Source organism: Alosa alosa, chromosome 7 (assembly GCF_017589495.1).
Source record: "Alosa alosa isolate M-15738 ecotype Scorff River chromosome 7, AALO_Geno_1.1, whole genome shotgun sequence".
Lineage (NCBI taxonomy): Eukaryota > Metazoa > Chordata > Actinopteri > Clupeiformes > Clupeidae > Alosa > Alosa alosa.
Genome location: NC_063195.1, coordinates 32,837,085 through 32,859,163, shown reverse-complemented (window position 1 = coordinate 32,859,163; position 22,079 = coordinate 32,837,085). Strand labels below are relative to the sequence as shown.

At 46.1% G+C, this 22,079-nt stretch overlaps 1 protein-coding gene across 9 annotated transcripts in view; it reads right to left on the bottom strand.

The window, feature by feature from the left end:
- rptor (regulatory associated protein of MTOR, complex 1) overlaps nucleotides 1–22,079 on the bottom strand; it is a 151,358-nt gene that overhangs the window by 78,123 nt on the left and 51,156 nt on the right. For all 9 annotated transcript variants that reach the window (XM_048247335.1, XM_048247337.1, XM_048247340.1 and 6 more), the window contains exons 5-7: nucleotides 20,881–21,039; nucleotides 20,000–20,146; nucleotides 11,395–11,570 (exon numbers count right to left, since the gene is read on the bottom strand). In XM_048247335.1, coding sequence (XP_048103292.1) covers nucleotides 11,395–11,570; nucleotides 20,000–20,146; nucleotides 20,881–21,039 — 482 coding nt within the window. The remainder of the gene's footprint in view (nucleotides 1–11,394; nucleotides 11,571–19,999; nucleotides 20,147–20,880; nucleotides 21,040–22,079) is intronic.

Sequence of the window (22,079 nt, the reverse complement as noted above, 5' to 3'; positions counted from 1 at the left end):
ACCATGCGATGTGTTACCATGTGATGTGTGCAGATGTGTTACCATGTGATGTGTGTTATTATTATTATTGCAGATGTGTTACCATCTGCGATGTGTGTGTGTGTGTGCAGATGTACACCCATGCGATGTGTGTGCAGATGTGTTACCATGTGATGTGTTACCATGCGATGTGTTACCACGCGATGTGTTACCATGCGATGTGTTACCATGCGATGTGTTACCATGCGATGTGTGTGTGTGTGTGTGTGTGTGCAGATGTGTTACCATGTGATGTGTGCAGATGTGTTACCATGTGATGTGTTACCATGTGATGTGTTACCACGCGATGTGTTACCATGCGATGTGTTACCATGCGATGTGTGTGTGCAGATGTGTTACCATGCGATGTGTTACCATGTGATGTGTTACCACGTGATGTGTTACCATGCGATGTGTTACCATGCGATGTGTTACCATGCGATGTGTGTGTGTGTGTGCAGATGTGTTACCATGCGATGTGTTACCATGCGATGTGTTACCATGTGATGTGTTACCACGCGATGTGTTACCACGCGATGTGTTACCATGCGATGTGTTACCATGCGATGTGTTACCATGTGATGTGTGCAGATGTGTTACCATGTGATGTGTGTGTGTGTGTGCAGATCTGTTACCATGCGATGTGTGTGTGTGTGTGTGCAGATGTGTTACCATGCGATGTGTGTGTGTGTGTGCAGATGTGTTACCTTGCGATGTGTTACCATGTGATGTGTTACCATGCGATGTGTTACTATGCGATGTGTTACCATGCGATGTGTTACCATGCGATGTGTTACCATGCGATGTGTGCAGGTGTGTGCAGGTGTGTTACCATGCGATGTGTGCATACAGCACATATGTGTGTGTGTGAGTGTGTTACCATGTGATGTGTGTGTGTGTGTGTGCAGATGTGTTACCATGCGATGTGTGTGTGTGTGTGCAGATGTGTTACCATGTGATGTGTTACCATGCGTGTGTTACCACGTATTACCATGTGATGTGTTACCATCGCGATGTGTTACCACGCGATGCGTGGCGTGATGCAGATGTGTTACCATCGACGGTGTGTTACCATGTGATGTGTTACCCGCGGATGTGTTACCATCGCGATGTGTGTTACCATGCGATGTGTTACCATGCGATGTGTGTGTGTGTGTGCAGATGTGTTACCATGCGATGTGTTACCATGTGATGTGTTACCATGCGATGTGTTACCATGCGATGTGTTACCATGCGATGTGTTACCATGTGATGTGTTACCATGTGATGTGTTACCATGTGATGTGTTACCATGCGATGTGTGCAGATGTGTTACCATGTGATGCGTATTATTGTGCAGATCTGTTACCATGCGATGTGTGTGTGTGTGTGCAGATGTGTTACCATGCGATGTGTGTGTGCGTGCAGATGTTGTTACCCACGGATGTGTTACCATGTATGATGTGTTACCATGCGATGTGTTACTATGCGATGTGTTACCAAATGCGTGTGTTACCATGCGATGTGTTACCACGCGATGTGCAGGTGTGCAGGTGTGTTACCACGCGTGTGTAATACAGCACATATTGATGTGTGTACAGGTGTGTTACCATGTGCGATGTGTGTGTGCAGATGTGTTACCATCGTGTGTGTGTGTGTGTGCAGATGTGTTACCATGCGTGTGTGCAGATTATTGTGATGTGTTACCATGCGATGTGTTACCATGCGATGTGTTACCATGCGATGTGTTACCATGCGATGTGTTACCATGTGATGTGTTACCATGTGATGTGTTACCATGTGATGTGTTACCATGCGATGTGTGCAGGTGTGTTACCATGCGATGTGTGCATACAGTACATATGTGTGTGTGTGAGTGTGTTACCATGCGATGTGTGCAGGTGTGTTACCATGCGATGTGTGCATACAGTACATATGTGTGTGTGTGAGTGTGTTACCATGCGATGTGTGCAGGTGTGTGCAGGTGTGTTACCATGCGATGTGTGCAGGTGTGTTACCATGCGATGTGTGCATACAGTACATATGTGTGTGTGTGAGTGTGTTACCATGCGATGTGTGCATACAGTACATATGTGTGTGTGTGAGTGTGTTACCATGCGATGTGTGCATACAGTACATATGTGTGTGTGTGTGTTACCATGCGATGTGTGCGCAGTACACCATTATTGATGTGTGCAGGTGTGTTACCATGTGCAGGTGTGTGCATACAATTACCATCGCGATGTGTGCATACATACAGTACCATGTGATGTGCAGAGTGTGTTACCATCGCGATGTGTGCATACAGCGATGTGTGCATACAGTACATATGTGTGTGTGTGAGTGTGTTACCATGCGATGTGTGCAGGTGTGTTACCATGCGATGTGTGCATACAGTACATATGTGTGTGTGTGAGTGTGTTACCATGCGATGTGTGCAGGTGTGTGCAGGTGTGTTACCATGCGATGTGTGCAGGTGTGTGCGTGTGTGTGCAGATGTGTAGATATTAGTATGTGCATTATTATTGTGTGTGTTGTGTGATAGCGTGTGTTTATGTGTGCTGCGGTACATATGTGTGTGTGTGTGTGTGTGTGTGTGTGTGTGTGTGTGTGTGCATACATGTGTGCGTGTGCATACAGTACATATATGTGTGTGTGTGTGTGTGTGTGTGTGTGCATACATGTGTGCGTGTGTCTACAGTACATATGTGTGTGTGTGTGTGTGTGTGTGTGTGTGTGTGTGTGTGTGTGTGTGTGTGTGTGTGTGTGTGTGTGTGTGCATACATGTGTGCGTGTGTGTATCAAGGCTTTGAGCCGGTTCACGGAACGAAAACAAAAACCAGAAACTTTACATTTTTCATGTTCCGGAACAGAATCGTTTATCTGAAATAATGGTAACCGGTTAATACCGTTATTTTTTTTGTTCTTTGACAACATTTTTCTGTTCAATATGACTGGGTGAGGTTGACTTCCGGTCATTCACTCATCAGGAGAAATGTAATAGAGAAGCTTGCCGCCAGCTGTACAGGCAGAATCTTTTTTCATTTCCCTCTGGGCCCTGACAAGGTTTTGGCCATTGTTTTATAAGTTTAATATTCACAATAGAAGCTATGCACACACCATTGTGGTTTTATATTGTCTGATGACATAAGAGAAACAAGTGCACTGATTGGGCCCTGACCAGGTTTGATCAATTGAAGTTCTCTATGACACCTATGTAGCCTGCCCTATTTGTCATTTGCACCCATTGAGCTATGTAAGAAGTATAATTCTATCTATCTATGTAGTATTCTCCCAATATATGCTGCCTCTTGGCTCCATTTTTAACAAACATAACATTCAATATCACTGCTATGGTGATGACTCTCAATTTTATCTGCCATTAACAGCCGATAGTTCCTGCACCTTGGAAAGCCTGTTTAACTGCTTTAATGACATAAAGAGTTGGATGGCTGCAAACTTCTTACAATTAAATGAAAAGAAAACAGAGATAATTATCTTTGGTCCACTCAGCTCTGTTCCTAAGATAAGAAATGCACTTGGGCCACTGGCTGTAAATTGCCACAGTGAGGTCAGAAATCTAGGTGTTTTCCTAGATTCCTCTTTGAATTTCAATAAGCAAGTCAGTAGTGTGGTTAAGGGAAGCTTTTTTCAACTAAGACAAATAGCTAAATTAAAGCCCTGGCTCTCATATACTGACTTAGAAACTGTAATCCATGCTTTTGTTACATCTAGGCTGGACTATTGTAACTCTCTGTATTTAGGTCTGAACCAATCTACCCTGGCTAGACTTCAATTAGTCCAAAATGCAGCAGCTAGGCTTTTTACTGGAACAAATAAACATATGCACATAAGTCCTGTGCTGGCCCAACTCCATTGGTTACCTGTCAATTACAGAATTCATTTTAAAGTTTTACTTTTTGTTTTCAAAGCCCTAAATGGAATGGCACCACAGTATATCTGTGACCTTTTAAGTTCCTACTGTCCTTCTAGGCCACTGAGGTCTTCCTCACAACTTCTCCTATCAGTCCCAGAGGCAACCCTTAAAACTAAAGGTGAGAGCTTTTTCTGTTGCTGCCCCTAGACTCTGGAACAATCTCCCTATAGAAATTAAGTCCTCTCCCACCATCAGTAGTTTTAAATCAAATTTAAAGACCCATCTATTTTCTTTGGCCTATAATGTCCATTAATTTCTCCCCTTGTTTGGTTGTTTATTTTAATTTTATTTTTTTATTTATTTAATCTTATTTCTATTTTTTTTTTCTGCATTATATTAACTGGCATCTTTACTGTACATCTTTCTCTTGGCCTATAGTAGTAGTAGTTTCAGTAACCATATGTTTATTTTTATCTACAATCATAATCTGTTTATTATTATTATTTTTTTTTTATTTTGTATTTTCATTTATTTATTTTTATTTTTTGTCGTTTATGTCTTTATTTTTTGTTTTTATTACTGTTTATTTTATTTCTGAGCACCTTGGGTCAATAACATTGCGTTTAAGTGTGCTATATAAATAAATATGACTTGACTATAATGGATGTGTTCAGTTGTTTGCCAATAAACAACATGGCAGACATTTTACTTAATTCATGTAATACTGAAAAAAATGAAGGCATGTCGGAATTACAGTTATGCCGCTTACATAATGTAGCCTAGTGATTTTTATTGATGACAGGATAGAGACTTACACTAACAATATCATTTTAAAGTCCCAATGATCAGCCTGCTTGTTTGTATGTCCTGCAGCTGGCATGGAACGTTATTAACCGGTCCGGGGACTTGATTTTATTGTTCTAACCGGTTCAGGAACGTCAATTTTAGGGTTGAACCGAAAACCGGAAACGTTAAAATACGGTTTCTGTTCGGAACGAACCAATTGGGAAAAAATTCTGGTTCAAAGCCCTGGTGTGTATACATGCATGTGTGTGTGTGTATACATGTGTGTGTGTGTGTGTGTGTGTGTGTGTGTGTGTGTGTGTGTGTGTGTGTGTGTGTATACATGCGTGTGTGTGTGTATGTGCATGTGTGTGTGTGTGTGTGTGTGTGTGTGTGTGCGTGCATGTGTGTGTGCGTGCATGTGTGTGTGCATGTGTGTGTGTGTGTGTGCACAGCATGTGTGCTTGTGCGTGCATTCATCAGGCTCAGAAGTAAAAGCCTCCGCGTCCCTCCAGACTGTCTCATCTGATGCAGCTCATTAGGTCTCCAATCCCCCTCCTCACAACTCCCCTGTCCTCCCTCGTTCCCTCCACCCCTCCTCACAACTCCCCTGTCCTCCCTCGTTCCCTCCACCCCTCCTCACAACTCCCCTGTCCTCCCTCGTTCCCTCCACCCCTCCTCACAACTCAACTTCAGTTAACCCACCACTCACCTCCAGAGGCCCTGGATCACATCTGTGGTGCCTTTGTGCATAAAATGTGCAAATATAAATAAACCTGCCTTGGCCGCCCTTCTTGCCCCTGCCAAGTGACCGCTCGGCAGAAACCGCAGTCCTCACACCACACCACTGCGGTCTTTGCCCTGGAGCGACACATTAACCAACAGCGAGAGGCGAAATCCTATGAGGGAATCAGCTCTACCCGTAGCACACACACAGCTGAACGTGGATACAGGCAAGTCTACATCCAAACACTGCAGTCAGTGAAACCCTCGTATTTCAACATTTACCCAGAAGCCTAATTATGCACACGCATGCAACCCTCACAACATTGCATGACCTTGGCCACTTGGTATGCATGGCAGAGGCAGGATCTCATGAGCTGATCTGAATTAAACACAAGGAAAATGGGAAAGGGAGGGAAAAAAACAGTGCGTTGGCAGATTTCAGTGGCTGGCAAGAGCTGGCTGTTTGAACATGCAGCGCATGTACAGTAGAGGCCGTTATGTAAGAGCCCTCAGTGGGCCTGCTGAGGCTGCTGATGGGGGAGGGGGGCTATGTGGGGATACACTAGAAGGCTGTGTGCTCGGCCTGCCCGGGGGGGGGGGGTTTCATGAGGGGTCCATGAACCATCACAGCCTGACAAGGCAGCCATTAAAAATGTATCAGGTGTGGCCTATCAGAAGACATCCAACCAGACTCCAAGTGTGTGTGTGTGTGTGTGTGTGAGAGAAAAAAAAGAGAGGGAAAGGGAAAGAGAGAGAGAGAGAGTGAGAGGGAGAAAGCAAGAAAGAAACGAGAGAAAAAAACAGAGAGAGGGAGGGAGGGTCTGCGTGCGTGGGCTGCACTATAGGGCTTCCCCACTACCCCTGATGTTATGATGATGTTATGGACAGAACAGATTCAGTGAGAGAATGGAGAAAACTATAAATCAAGTATGAGGATGGAGAGAGAGCAGAACAGGGGACAGATAAACAGAGAGGAGACGCAAGAGAGGTGGAGATGGATGAACAAGTGGCCATCTGTGCCTGTTAGATCAGTGCCAGGAGAACGAGGGGAGAAGACAATGTGCAACTCTGTATGTGTGTGTGTGTGTGTGTATACGTACAAGCTCACTGATTTAGAGCCACGTTTTGGAATTGTTAAATCTCATAACTGAAAGTTGTGCAATACTTGGAAAAGCAAGACTTTGAAGATGCCGCTGCTCATCTGTCTTTTTCTCCTGCGTGTTCTGGGCTGATGTCCAAGCGGCTCGCCCGGGAGAAGCCTTCCTAACTTGTGAAAATGTTACCTTTTGAAATGAATGGACTAAAAAACGAATACACAAAACTGCATTCCCTTCCTCTTGTCCACCAGCGTGCTGTCTTCCACAGTGATGCTGTAGGACGCAGTCCCGCTTGGCCCTTCCTCTTGTCCACCAGTGTGCTGGCTTCCACAGTGACGCTGCAGGACGCAGTCCCGCTTGGCCCTTCCTCTGGGGCGGACCCCGCTGGGCGTGGGTGAGGCCTCCTCTGATCCGTGGCCATTAAAGTTTGATGGGAGCTCAGCCATGTGGCGTCCCGATCGCGTGGAGGGAGCCACCTCGCCCTCCTCTTGTTCTCATTCAGCCCAAACCCCCTGCCGCTCCCTTGCTCGTGGCTCTGACGTGGAGAGCAGCAGGAGCTGTGCACACCCACACTGGCGGGGAGCGCCTGGAGACTGACAGGCAAAGGAACCCCCGTCCGCCCCCCTCCATCTTTGTTCTCCCCCACACCCCCACACCCCGAGAGGAACCACCTTTCCCACCCTCTGCCTCACATCGCTGGGGAAATCCCTCTAAGACAGGGCTCCATCCCCAACGATTTTCTGCTCCACTGCACACTGCATTGCTTCTCCCCCTCACACACACACACACACACACACACACACACACACACATCCCCCTCTCTCGCGCTCTCTCTCTCCCTCATTCCTCATCCTTCTCTTCCTTCCGCTGCATCCCCTCTTATCTTGTAAGTGGCATGTTTAATTCAGCTTTAAAAGCTGAGGTGAATGCGGCATTGAGGACACATAAACACGCACTCCCTGCCTCACACTATGGGGCTGAATGTAATCATGGGGAACAAGCATGCCACTGCAGGAGGCATGGAGGAGCCGATCTGGAACACCACGAGAGGGGAGGACGAACGACAGAGAGAGAAGGGAAGGGAAGAGGTGGAAGAGAAAAACAAAGGGAAGGATAGAAAGGGAAGGAGAGAAGAGAGCTGGTCCTTCCTGACTTGCCAAAGCACATGGCAATATGCCCTGGGTTTTTCTTCGACAGACACATCAACAGTGATTCATAACGTATATGCACTTTGTTGGGCTTGCAAAAAATCTTCATATTTTGCCCAGACAGAGGGCACTTAAGCCGTTTCGCTCGTGTCAGCTGAAACTAATGCTCGCACCTCTGCAGGCTATAAGGACGGCTCTCCACCCAACACTGTATGGCTCATTGAACATAAATACTAGGGCTGTCAAAACCCTCAAAGGCAGCATTTAAACGCACATTCACTGTAAAGAATCTCTATATCAATGCATGAATTTTTAATTTGCCATGCAAGTAACTTGATAGAGAGTGCACTCACGCCTAGATGTAGGTATAATCTAATCATAAAGGGAAGGGGAAGACCTGTGTTTTGTTTGGACTTCAAAATCGTTATTGGAAGTTACAGCCAGAACCAGTCAAACTGCAATAACATTACCACGGTCTGATTAAATTACATTAATCAGTGCTCGGAACTGCGTCTGTGCAACCCCACCCCTCGCTCCTGCATTGTGGGGGTACATGTCTATACTGCACTTTGATTCTTCATGCCATGTGATGGCAGATGGAATTTTCCAGAGCAGGAAAGCTTTTCAAACAGGCTGAGTAATTCACTCTAAAAAAATATTCAAAGTAAATACCAGAATGTGCCATTCTTCACATTTAAAGAGGCTGCATTTTCTAAACCATTCAAACAAAGTTTTATTACCTTCATTTATTAAATCCCTTTGAACCCCGAAGTTGTTTCTGAACAGCAGAATTCTTGATGAGAGCCTTTTGTCTTTCAGAGTTGCCAGTCATTAAAGTTGAAGGGCTTAGCCTACGCCAGTACAAAGTTCTGGCGAAACAGATGTTGCTTCAATCAAGTGTAACGACTTGCATAAGTATTGACAGACTTCTAGGTGGGGAGCCTGAACGGACCTGAACTCGGAATGTGTAGCAATTTAGCGGAACACGGGGAAAACAGGAGGGGGCCAAAAAGTGACCTTCCCTCAGAGAACCGGAACAGTCGTGACTCCTTGTCATCCACTCCTCAGCCTCAGCTGCCCCTCTTCCTTTCAACAGCCTCTCCTCCCTCCCTCCCTTCATCCTCCCCTCAAACTCCCCCGCTCTCTTATCATTCTAATCAATCCTTCTCTCTTAACTTTCTTTTTTTTCCATGAAATGAATAATGAAGCAATCCTTGACCCCCACTCTTTTGCGCCGACACGTGCAATTAACACCCACTCCACTCTGTAGTGCAAATTGAAAAGAGAGCCTGAAGTAGGCGCCTCAAAGAGCGGGCGCGAGCGTGTGTGTGTGTGTGTGTGTGTGTGTGTGTGTGTGTGTGTGTGTGTGTGTGTGTGTTGTGTGTGTGTGTGTGTGTGTGTGCTGTGAGAGTGAAAGTGGAAGGTGGAGAGAGCGCTCCAGCCTGGCTGGGGAGTAGAGACGGGATGAGTGTTTTTTGCACCCGAGCCTGCCATGTCAATCACGCGTGACGTCTGCCCACAGAGCAGGAGGCCCGAGAGGGACAAACAGAGCGCGCGTGGTGGCGTGATGAAGAATCTGTAAACTGGCCTGCCTCCAATTATCTGCTTCGTGCTCGCTCTCGCCTTCATGTGGAGTTTCTGACCTCGGCGGGCCTAACCTACATGCAAGAATGCCAGGAGAGCGGACGTGCTAGATCATCCTCCACAGAAATGAAAAGGAGGAGAGAAGAGAAGAGAAGAGGGGGAAAGGGAACGTGAAGGCGGACGAGAGGGACTAGTGTCGAGGGCAGTTAAATAAACACATGGGCAGGAATGGAGTATGGTCATACAGAATTGATGACAAGGACAAGAGAAGGTAGGAAAGAGGAGGATGGAGAGGACGGTGAGAGACAAAGGACAAAAAGGACGAAAAGTGAATGAGAAGCAGACAGAAAGCACATTTTACAGAGGCCACACTCTGGATCGATGAGGGGCTCAACACGTAATCTCGCTGTGCGTATGAAACTAGTCCCACAGGCTGTGGTGTACAGTATATCTCAGGTGACAGGCAGGATGGTGAGCAGAGACCTCAATTCACCCTAATAGCCAAGGACACTCACACACACACACACCTGATCGATCTCACACACACACACACACACAGACACAGACACACACACACACACACACACACACACACATACCTGATCTCACACACACACACAAACACACATGCTTCTAAAATATTCAACATTAATATTCTTCTGGTTAGTTGCACCCACATCCTTGAGGGGACTTTTCAGGCATAACAACCTATTTTCTGGAATCCTGTATGATAAACTGTAATTGGGGAAATGAACAGTACTTACATTCACAGCATGTAATTGGGGAAATGAACAGTACTTACATTCACAGCATGTACCCATCACAATCAATCGCACCCTCCATATATTTATCTGACTGGCCAACCCACAACAAGTTCAGAACTCATGTTCCAATGCCACATGTTTCACTACTTAACAGAACTGCTTCATTTTTTAAAAATGGTCTGCATCAAAGATATCCCTAATCAGTGGCCTAGTTCCCCATGCTACAACCTGTTCATTCCATGCATAATGCACAGGGAGGGAGAATCTAACAAAAGAGCTCCTTTTATGAAGCGCCTTACATATTGTATCTGGGGTAGATGCATGCACAGGAACATGGAAGACATGAGGACAAAGGGGGAGATCATTCAGTGTTTGAAGTGAGGTGCACTGGTGCCAGTCTGCCTACGGGACTGAAGGAAGACGCTGATGAAATCAGTCTGGATTACCGTGCAAGAGCCAGAGGTGCCCTAACCAACGCTGGGCCTCGTCTCACCTGTAGCACGTCACACAGCGTCCGGTGTCCGCTGGCAGGGTCACAGTTTCACTTTGGAGGACGCTACTGTTATGTACATTGCACATTCTTCATCCATCTAGGGCACGCTAATGAGTATGTGTACATTATGATAATGACTTATGGTGATGCAACCGTAAAAATACTGCCTGCATAGGCACATGTAAACAAACCATTAGAATGTTCATGATGTGTTTATGTGTGAGCATGTGCATGGTGAAAGTGGATGGTGTATAGGGACACATTTTAATGAAGTCAGACTGCATATTTTAGCCATGTGCGTGGGAAAAGGTTGCGAATGAGGGCACATGGCTTCTATGTATGGTTTGAAGCATTCTACATTAATTATTTATGGACAATAAAACATACCTAAAACAAGAAAAAGGTCATTTAGAGAGGTGTGTTTAAAGTGTATGGATATGCGTGTGTAGGTGTACGTGTTCATGTGTTTGAGCACCCTATGTGCAATGTCTACAAATCAAAGCTGTCTTGATGTATACAACAAGAGTCTGGAAGTGCAGTGGATGCAAAACTTGCAAACAAAGAGCAGGGACGGCATAGACGGTGTAGTCATTTACAGGCCTCAAATCAGAAATCTGCAATGCTGAGGGTCATCTTTACAGGGACGGCATAGACGGTGTAATCATTTTACAGGCCTCAGATCAGAACTGTCATCTTTACAGGGATGTTGGATTATGTCATGTGAGAATGCACACAATGGGTATGGTGTGTATGTATATGTGTTTGTGTATACACATCTACAGTATGCTTATGTAATTCTTGTGGCTGAAGCACTAATGGCATTCTTAATGGTAACGTGTGCCAATATGTGCAGTGTGTGTGTGTGTGTGTGTGTGTGTGTGTGTGTGTGTGTGTGTGTGTGTGTGTGTGTGTGTGTGTGTGTTACCAGCGCAGGGCGATCTTGATGGGCGTGGTGAGGCAGGAGGTGAAGAGGTCAGCGGGGAGGTCAGGGTTCATGGGCAGCAGCTCAGTGGCCTCACACGCTGCCAGCTGGATGCAATTTTTCATGGAGGGGGGCAGAGGCATCTGAGCCAGAGGGTGGTTTGGGTTGATGGCCGCCACCTAGGACCAAGAGAGACATGGACACACAGTTAGAGACAGACAGAGACAGGCATGAATACAAAACCAGACACGTACAACAGTTTGAACGGGAGGGAGGGAGGGAGGGAGGGAGAGAGAGAGAGAGAGAGAGAGGGAGGGAGGGAGGGGGGAGAGAGAGAGAGAGAGAGAGAGAGCAGAAGGAAGAAATAAGAAATAATTCAGAGCAAAAACCCAGAGGACAGGCCAAGTAAACAGCCAGAGAAAACTGTGAGCACAAGAACAAAAGAAGCTAAAATACAACACGCTGTGTAGGAGGAAAGTTAACTACCAAATTAGCTAAAGCTAGTCACGCAGAACAAGACACAAGAGTACAGAATTAGATAAAGCTAGTCACAGAGAACAGGACACAGAGTACAGAAGAGGAGGAAGAGAAACTAAGAGAGATGGTGAGAGGATCATTCAGAGAGATGAGAAGTCAGACCCATGACCTGAGAGAAACAATGATGAGCAGGTCATAAACAAGAGGAGAGTGAAAAGAGGAGTGAACGAGAGGAGAGGGAAAAGAGGAGTGAACAGAAGCGAGAGCAGAAGACAGACAGGGAGGAGAAGGACAGGAAAGGACGGAGAGGAAATTGGACATTAAGAGGTGCTGTTGTTTTGGCGTCATAAGCCTCCCAGCAGCAGTATACTGCAGACAGGTGCTGAAGGTCACAGTGACACACTCGACCCATAAAGCGAGCGGGGGCAGTGGTGGGGGGCAGTGGCGGGGGACAGTGGCGGGGGACAGTGGCGGGGGACAGTGGGGCTTTAAAGTCCTCTGCAGCAGGCTGGGTAGCAGAGAGGCCGAATGCTCTACACTGCCATTGAAGGACGCAGAGAGCGGGTTTAATGTGGTTAATAATGAATAAGCAGCACAGCCTTCTCCCCAGCCTGCCCTGAGGGGCTGCTGTTCCCCTGATGGCCCAGCACATCTCCGCTAAAAACGGACTCTGGTGAGACTCTGCCATGGCAGGAGATGTCTAGGAGCAACAGATCTATACATCAATGCAACACTACTCAATCACCTCCAAGGTGTCACCTGTTGAGACTACTCTACTGTATGCTCAACGCTAGCTACTCTACTAAGGTGTAACGACTATGTAATTACAACATACTATGTAATAACAAGCTTATTGAGTGCACAGTATTAGAGTTGTTGGTCTGGTGTAGGAAGCACAAACTCAAAGGAAGCATCTGAGCATAGTCTTACAAGGTAATTATCTGATACAAGGTAATTATCTTATCTGATAAAGCATCCATTGCTCATTTAGTTCAGTCAAGAAACTGCAAAAAATGTCTTCAAACAGCAACAGCCATGAGTGAGGACTTAATTCAGTAGACTGGGGTCAAGATGCAGGCAAACACTCCTGGGAAAGCCTTCATATAAAATAATGAACTTTCTGTGGACTAGCAATTTCATACTGTGTGTAGACTCTGTGAAAAACTAATCAAAACGAATCACTTGAGCAAAACATTTTTAAAAAATGCCGCAAAATACATTTAGACTCCAAAAATGATAAGAATCCTCTCACTCCAAATATGCTCAGAAATACTTACACAACTACCATTCAGCAGAACTTCGTTAGAGTTCCACTCTGTTTGTGAAGCTGCACACAGCTTCACTGGACAAGTTCTGCTGTCCACTGCTGCGGTCACACCAGCAGGATTAAATGAGTCCTGTGTTGTTTCACATGGCCAGCTTGCAGCCTCTTCGCAGAGAAAAATGCCGCGAAAAACCGCTCAAGCCGCAAAGTGCTAAAATGCTTTCTGTGTTTAAAAGTGCCAAAGGCTGAGCCTGGCCGCTTCTGCTGCAACAGAAATCAGACGCCGGCCGGCCGCCCGTCAACGTTCTGAGTCACGCAATGGCAGCGATGCCACACACCCACACACACCGCCTGGCTAGGTGCGACTAGGCACCCAGAGAAAAAAACACACATGCAAACACGCACTTAAATGCTTACATGTACACACAAACTTGCAAATTGCAAAAAAATGGCACAAGCGCAGCCTTGATGCACACGCAGGCACACACACAAACACCAAAAACCATGGAGAAATATATTTTCATTTAATGATGAAAGCTGCAATGATACTTCCCTGGAAATTAGATTACACTGCTGTCTATTGAAACTGGTGCTCCATTATTTAAAAAGGAGAGATATTTTTCTCCTCATAAGCACTCAAAACACTTGCTTGAAACACTTAGGAGTGTATGCTCAGTATAAAATGAAAAAACTGCAATTAGTTTGAACTCACTCCTAATAAACACACCCACACACAACCCACAAACAACCTCCCCACACACACACACACACAAGGATTTAGAAAATCCTCATCATCATGTCATCATCTCTGTTCTGAGGGTTCTGCTTTAAAATGGATTCGGTGTGCGCTGGTCCAGTGTGGCTGTACCGTGGGGTGCGGGCGGGGTGGTGTGGTGTGTGCTGGCTGGGTGGTGTAAGGTAATTGGATGCGGTGTGATGGCAGGGGCCCAGGGCCGAGAGCCTCTCCACGGAGCTGCCAGCCAGGAGACAGCAGGGGCCCCCACGGAGCTCCCCCCCACACACACACACAACCACTCGCCCAGCCCGTCTATCTGGCCAACTCTCCTCACCTCTCCCCTCTCTCCTCCACTCTCTCCATTTCATTTAATTTCACTTTCTCATTTTCTTTCTCTCTCTCGTTCTCACTCTCTGTCCTGCTCTCCATCTCTCCCCTCTCTGAGAATAATAGGAGCAGTGAGGGTTCAGCCCACTGCACTGTCAGGTGTGAATTAAACCACACTACTCTGCACACTTCACTTGTCTACAGCTCAAGGCCACTTCATAACAAATCCAAATGAGCTACTTTTGCATTGACTAATTGGGCCCCCTTAAGACATGTCAGTGGGTTCAGTTTAGCAAAGATTAAGAATTAAGTGAAATGAACAGGTGTGATGAACCATGTAATTTTAGCGCATCAAGTTTGTTTTCGAGAGCTTGAGATATTTCTCTCGGTGGTAAACAAAAGAAATATAGCTTGGCACAGATAGGTGTAGACAGAGCATACCTTTATCTTGTAACACAAGGGTAAATATATGTGAATCCATTGTATGACTTCAAAGAGCTGCTGTCAAATGTAGCAGAACGAATGGGCCAATTCCCATGTCACAACTGGTCGTAGCATTGTTCCTTCTTTGTTTCCTTGATTCTCTTGTGCTTGTTTAAATGATATATAGCTCCCATGCAATGAAACACAGACTATCCATCTAATAAAAACATTGCTGCTTAGGAGTCTACCCAACAAATCACAGTATCAGGTAATACATTCCTACTGCGCAGGGTTGTGTACTGCAATATAATCCTTATGGCAAATACGTCTCCAGAGTGGAGACAGGATGGAGCATGCAAAAACATCCACAGTAATTAACATATTAGCATATTGTAATCCTACAAATTACCATGACAATCACCATGACAGTGTTTTCAGCTGGGATATTAGGCTATAATTTAATTGCAGCAAATTTTTTTTTTGAGTGACACTAATTCGTAAGAGCAATCCGAGGGGACTACAGTCATTGCACTGACCCTGGTGCACACACACATAAAGAGAAGAGAGAGAGAGAGAGAGAGAGAGAGAGAGAGAGAGAGAGGGAGAGAGAGAGGGAGAGAGAAAGAAAAAGATCAAACTTTGGAGCCTGCTGCCTTGTATGGGGGCAATGCATCCATCAACTGATCATCAATTATTCATGAGAGATGGAGCTAGAGAAACGGGAGGCTGTTTTTAAAGAGCAAAAGCAGCAAAAACAGAGAGAGAGAGAGAGAGAGAGAGAGAGAGAGAGAGAGAGAGAGAGAGAGAGAGAGAGAGAGAGAGGTCCATCTGACAAAAACTCACACATACACACAAAGTCAAAGACCACACAGATCCACAACCCAACACTCATCAAGGTCTTAGGCTCACAAACTCATGAAAAGTGCGCTTTTGTCATTCAGGACAAAACCCAAAGGCTCCTGCCTCCCCAAACAGCAGGCCTCCTGGACCACTGCAGCTCTCTCTACTCTCTCTGTCTATCCTACACAAACACATGAAAGGGCCACACATTTGGAGCAGATCAAGCTGATAAAAAGCAAATGGCTCCAGTGAGTCTCCCCCTCTAGACACCTACATTCCACATGGATCTGAGCCATCAAAGGACTGTGCGGGCTAAATGAACCTATCAAAACACACCATGGAGTGAAGAACGTTTTTTTATTTTCCTTTCTTTTTGTGTTTATAATATCTGTAATGATGTAGGGTTTGAAGCAATCATGGGGGTATTTGCATTTGAATAGAGAAATAAATGGGCTTCACAGTCAAATATGGGGAATAGATTTGCATTTCTGGTCTTTCAGGTCTTTATGACAGGGTTTAACCCTGAAAACTATGGGGAGTTGATTGAGAGAGAGAGAGAGAGAGAGAGAGAGAGAAAGAAAGAGAGGAGAGATAACAAAGAAAGAGATTTGAAAGAGAGAAAGAAAGAAAGAGAGAAAGAGAGAAAGAGATATGATAAAGATAGAATTGAAGACTGTGCATAATGTCCATGTGTGCTTTGAGTGATGAGATATTTAGCAGCCAACCAACTGTGTATAATTGAAAAGACACAGAGGATGCAGTGGTATGAAGCAGACACATCCTTCATACACCCCCACGCACACACAGGCGCACACACAGGCGCGCGCACACGCACACGCACACGCACGCACACACACACAGTGTGACTGTGTGTACACAAGACTGTGCTTGTTGTGGTTCTCTGAGGCTTATGTAAGCTCCAGAGTTGCGTGTATCAGGCCATGCTACATTGTCAAAGCGAGGCTTATAGGGGACTCCCCGCTTTGACTTCCTCCTAAATCTTTTATGACTCCGGAACAAACCCCCACCCCCCCCCCCTCATCAGCTCCTCAGCCACTCAGCATTGCCTTCTGCCACAGGAAGTCATGATGAACCTGCTCAGCGCACCATACTAGGGTCACACACTCCTCACTGGGTGCCTCTGGGGAGCTGAAAGCAAGCAGGGAACAAAGTGTGCGCTCCTCAAAAGCCCTGCTTCTGCAGCAGCCAAGCTGTTGTGAAAACACCACGGCCTTTCAGACACGGTGACCTCTGGGTCGAACTATTGTTTTGACTCCTTCTCTTAGCAGCAGACACAACAGTCTGTGCTCTCTGCAATCAGAACTGGCCAAAGGACAGAGTATTCTCATGTGGGCGCAGAGAAAGCCCCTAGTGTGTGTGTGTGTGTCTCTGTGTGTGTGTGTCTCTGTGTGTGTGTGTGTGTGTGTCTCTGTGTCTGTGTGTGTGTCTGTGTGTGTCTCTCTGTGTGTGTGTCTGTGTGTCTGTGTGTGTGTGCGTCTGTGTGTGACTGAGTGAGTGAGTTCACAAGAGTAAGAGATAAAGAGATGCCCATGACAGAGATGGAGAGGGAGAGGACATGGGTACAATTCAATTACAGCACTCCTTAAAAAGCTGAAGAAGGGAAAACTGTCAGGCGCGCACATCTTTGTGTTTGCACCCCTGCCTCGCCTGTCAGACTCCTAAGTGTTATTGATGGACTGTGGGTCTCCCCTCTCACTATTTCTAGCTCCATCCCTCTCTTTTTCTCCTTCCCATGTCCTCTTCTCCCTCTCTCTCCTGCATATGCTTCTCTTCTCCCCAACACTAATCTATCAGCGTTTTCATTTCTCTATCTTCTGTCTCCCTTCTCTCTCTCTCTCTCTCTCTCTCTCTCTCTCTCATTGAGGCAGGCAGCTGAGGAGACTCCTGCTGCAGGCAAAGACTTCTGCATCCTGCCCAACAGGTCATCCCCCAATCCCAGGGAAGACAGCTCCCTTTAATATTTCACCAACTGTCAATCAAAAATGTCTTTTCCCCCCTCCATATGCCAAATTAATGAGCCTGGCCCAGACACCCAGACGGCCATCGCTACCTAGCTGCTTCTTCCTCAGAATGTCTGCAGTGGTCAGACAGGAACCAAACACAATCAGTGGGGCCGCCAAGCAAGGCCACTGACTATTTTTGGTCAGTCTATTCGGCAGTCGAAAAAAAAAAAAAAAACTTCCAGTCACGATTATTTCCGAATGCATGGGCACTGAGCCCCAGAACAGCCCCAAATCCACTCCGGAAGCCTTACAAAAATAAACCTTACAGTAGAACTGTAAGTATACCTCGTTAGGACACGGTGCACATTCAATCAAAGACAGCACAGATGAGGGACACCCTGAGGACTCAAGTACTGGATTTCTGATTGCTTAAGATGCTTCAGTGGTTGTGGGAAAAAATAAACTTCAGGTGACCTGCCTGCACACGGGACAGCAAGAGGAACCCTTAATGCACACTCCCCCTGAGCCCCATGACTGATAGGCTCTCCTACAAAGACTACAAACACACACACAGATCTTATCTCACACATGCATACACACACATACACACACACACGTACGTACACACACACACACACACACACGTACACACACACAGTCTGTGTCTCACTGCAACACAACCACACTTTTCAAAAACTTTCCCATGAATAATTGAGGGACGCTCCGGCTATGATAAAAATTCAGCGGCGATGCCACAGCCCGAGATAAAAAAGCAGACGATAAATAAATAAATAAATCAAATGATGAACGCAGGAAGACGGACGGGGTAGAAAAAGGCCTCCCCAAACTGAGCGCCATTACTAATTCATCCCTCTCCAGATGCCCACTCTTCACTGCTGGCAGTGAGCCAAGAGCGCCAGCTCAAGAGAGACATGTTCATACCAGGAGTCTGCCCAACAACTGCCCTTTATCATGTCCTGCACTCAAACATACCAGGAGTCTGCCCAACAACTGCCCTTTATCATGTCCTGCACTGGCTCTTAAAATTCGAAATCAATTCTTGAATTTCACTTGCTTTTCAATTGAGGTAGCAAACAGGAGCCAGAATTGCAATTCGAATTCTGCACAACCCTGATACTAGGCCCGTGGAGATTAATCCACTTTTAATCAAAATCACAATTTGAAAAAATTAAATTAGCAAATCGCAAATGGCTGCAATTAATCATGCAGCTCACAACTATGGTTCTTTGCAAGTATATGAAATGATGTACAAACACACAATCAAAAGGTACTACATGGCCCATATTATACATGGATAGATGCCTGGGCTTTTGAGAGAATTCTTACCCACTACAACATCAACAACGTCAACATAACATGGACAACTATACATGATCTGATACATGACTGTACAATTTTTTTCAAAAAATAAATCAGCCAAAAAACTACTTTGAGAATTTCAAACCACAGCATAAGGCAACAATCCAAACATGCAAAAGAAATGTGAGAATGGTCTTCAGACAGAGCCAATGCATTCATTTTTAATGAAGGCATTGATGGGAAAAATCAACCAGACGCGTCTACAAGCTCTGGATCATCAAAGAGCTAAAGAGCTCAATACAGGGGGAAACCTGGCTGAGTCAGGCCCCTCGTTTAAACATGTCTGAGAGATGAGAAATGAGAAATAAGAAACTGATGAAATATACACCCTGACTTTACAAGAGCTTCAGGCTGAGATATGGAATCTGAGTGGGGACCAAAGGCTTCTATTCGTGCTCAGCCCCGTGGTGCTAACAAGCCCACCACGTTTCATGTGCCCCTGGTGCTCTGGGGTGCCCGGAACTGTCCACCGAGAACTGCTGGGGGGAAGGAAAAGGAAATCCAAAACTCATAATGACTGCGTGACACAACAGAGTGGGTTTGCACCGAGTCCTAGAGACCGAGAGAACGGAGAGAGGAATGGGAGCTCATTTCCTGCAGGCTAAATAACAATAATGGCCAGCAGCACAGGACTGGACACTGGACAAGCAGAGTTATGTGTGTACGACAGGAGGGAGAGAGAAGGGTGTGTGTGAAAGAGAGGAATTGTTGGTAAAAAGATATGGGGAGGATTGGGCAAAGCAAGCTGGTTGATGCATGGGTCATGCATGTATGCACAACACAGGTGGATGTTTGTTTATAAATACATGTATGTACAACACAGGTGGGTGTTTGTTTATAAATACATGTATGTACAACACAGGTGGGTGTTTGTTTATAAATACATGTATGTACAACACAGGTGGGTGTTTGTTTATAAATACATGTATGTATAACACAGGTGGGTGTTTGTTTATAAATACATGTCATCAGTATGAGAGTGCAGATGTGCTGATGTGCCTCTTGCATGCAGCAAGAAATGTCTCTGCAATACAGCACTAAGTGTGTGTACATATCAGATGACGCACATTAGTTGTGTGTGCATTAGTGTGTGCATATTAGTTGTGTGTGCATTAGTGTGTGCACATTAGTTGTGTGTGCATTAGTGTGTGCACATTAGTTGTGTGTGCATTAGTGTGTGCATATTAGTTGACGCACCTCCAGCTCCTGCTCCCTCTGCAGGGCAAACTGTTTGAAGGACTTGACGATGATGCCGGCGTTGGAGCAGTCGTACACAAAGATGGAGGGGCTGCCCATCCAGGTCTGCAGGTCGTATATGGAGAGGGGGATGTACTGCGTGTAGTTCTGAGGGACAGACACAAACAGAAGACCTGATGAGCGGTCAAGTGATTGAGAGAGAGTGAGAAAGAGAGAGAGAATAGGAATAGATAGAAAGAGGATAGAGAGAGACAGAGGAAGGGAGAGAGAGAGAGAGAGAGAGAGAGAGAGAGAGAGAGATAGAGAGCTAGAGAGAGATAGATAGATAGATAGAGAGCTAGAGAGAGATAGAGAGCTAGAGAGAGAGATAGCTAGAGAGAGGAGGGGATGTTGCTGAGCAGAGTGAGTGCCAGTGCAGGTGCCACAGCGCTGCGGGCCGTGCGGGTTTGTGTGCCAGGGCACAGCAGGGCTGTCAGGACGGGCATCCACAGTATGCTCTGATGAAATATTATGAAACAAAGACCTGTCCTCCTGCCGGATGAGAGAGAGAGAGAGAGAGAGCGCACGTGTGTGTGTGGGTGTGTGTGCGCAGTACTTTGCATACTGATGTCTCCCATTTATTTGTGCAGATAATCAGATTAAAGAAGGCTAAGAAATGGAGATCCATTTGTATGTATGGAATGTGTGTGTGTGTGTGTGTGTGTGTGTGTGGAACAGTTGCTGCATTTCAGAGGGTGAATTTGCAAGTGTGTACCTAATGTCTGGAAAAACTTCTGTGTTAGTGTGTGTGTGTGTGTGTGTGTGTGTGTGTGGGCCAAGATGTATGAACATATCTGTGTGTGTGTCCATGTCCATCTTTCCATGTCCTAGGCGCGTCTCACCTTGTTGAAGACCCAGATCTCCCCGTTGACGGTGGGCCGGGGCACGCCGTGGCCGTTGTAGTGGAAGAGCACGCGTTCCTCCTTGGCGTTGCGCCGCAGCGACGTACACAGCTTCTTCACTTCGTCCACCGTGGGGTCCAGACTCTGCTTGTAGCGCGCCTGCAGCACAACACGGGAAATGGACGATGAGCGCCACACAACCACGGATCAAAGACAGCACATCATTGCAGAGGCCCCCCACCCCCAGTAGTGTCCATTATGGTCCGGTAGATGGCTGAACTCCCCCTCTCATTTTCAGGATGGAACATGGCTAAACAGAGGCGAGGCTGGAAGATACAACACAGGCAGCTCGGCAGCAACACGTCAGTCTGAGCAGCCAGTGAAGCTTAATGAGATTTGACTGGGGTCGTCAGAACTTTCCAGTCTTTGACAACATTTGCTTTAGAAATGACTGGGTGCTGCACCAGCTCATCAGCAGCAATCATCCTCCATTCTCATCTCTCATAGCTGACACAACGCTCTGTAGGCACTGAGATCTGCTGCTGGAGCCGTGGTGAGGGAAAACAAATGCAAAAATCTGTGTAAAGTAGGTTTGCACAGAGATGGTTTTTCAGGATCATTAACTAAATGTACAAAGCCCAAAGGACAGGCCCTGGGTTGTATCTTTGGAGTGCTAACAAAAGTCCTTTTCTTTCGACTGCATCCAAGCCCCTTCCATCCAGAGCAGTAAAGCATGCTGGGAAAAAAAGGGAGAGTTGAGGAGCCAGGCAGAAAGTAGGCTATGACTGCAGAGCCCACCGTTTCATTTGCGTCAGTGAACGCACACCCAGGGACCATGGCTGATATCTCTTTGCCCATCATACTCTAGCTCTCGCTCGTGTGCTCTCTCTCTCTCACACCCCCAACCTCTCTCTCTCTAGCACCCCCAACCTCTCTCTCTCTCTTTCTCTCTCTCTCTCTAGCACCCCCAACCTCTCTCTTTCTCTCTCTTTGTGATGTAACCAAAGGGCACTCCCACGTCTGGAGTTATAATGAGACACAAAGATACAGACATCCTCACACAAGTCATCACCATGTCCCAAAAAAAAAAAAAAAAAAAAAAAAAAAAAAAAAAACACCAGTGTCCTAGTTTCTCCTCTGTATAGGCTTTTGCTCAAGAACCGTATAGATGAACTAGTTTCGGGGGTGGGGAGATCTCA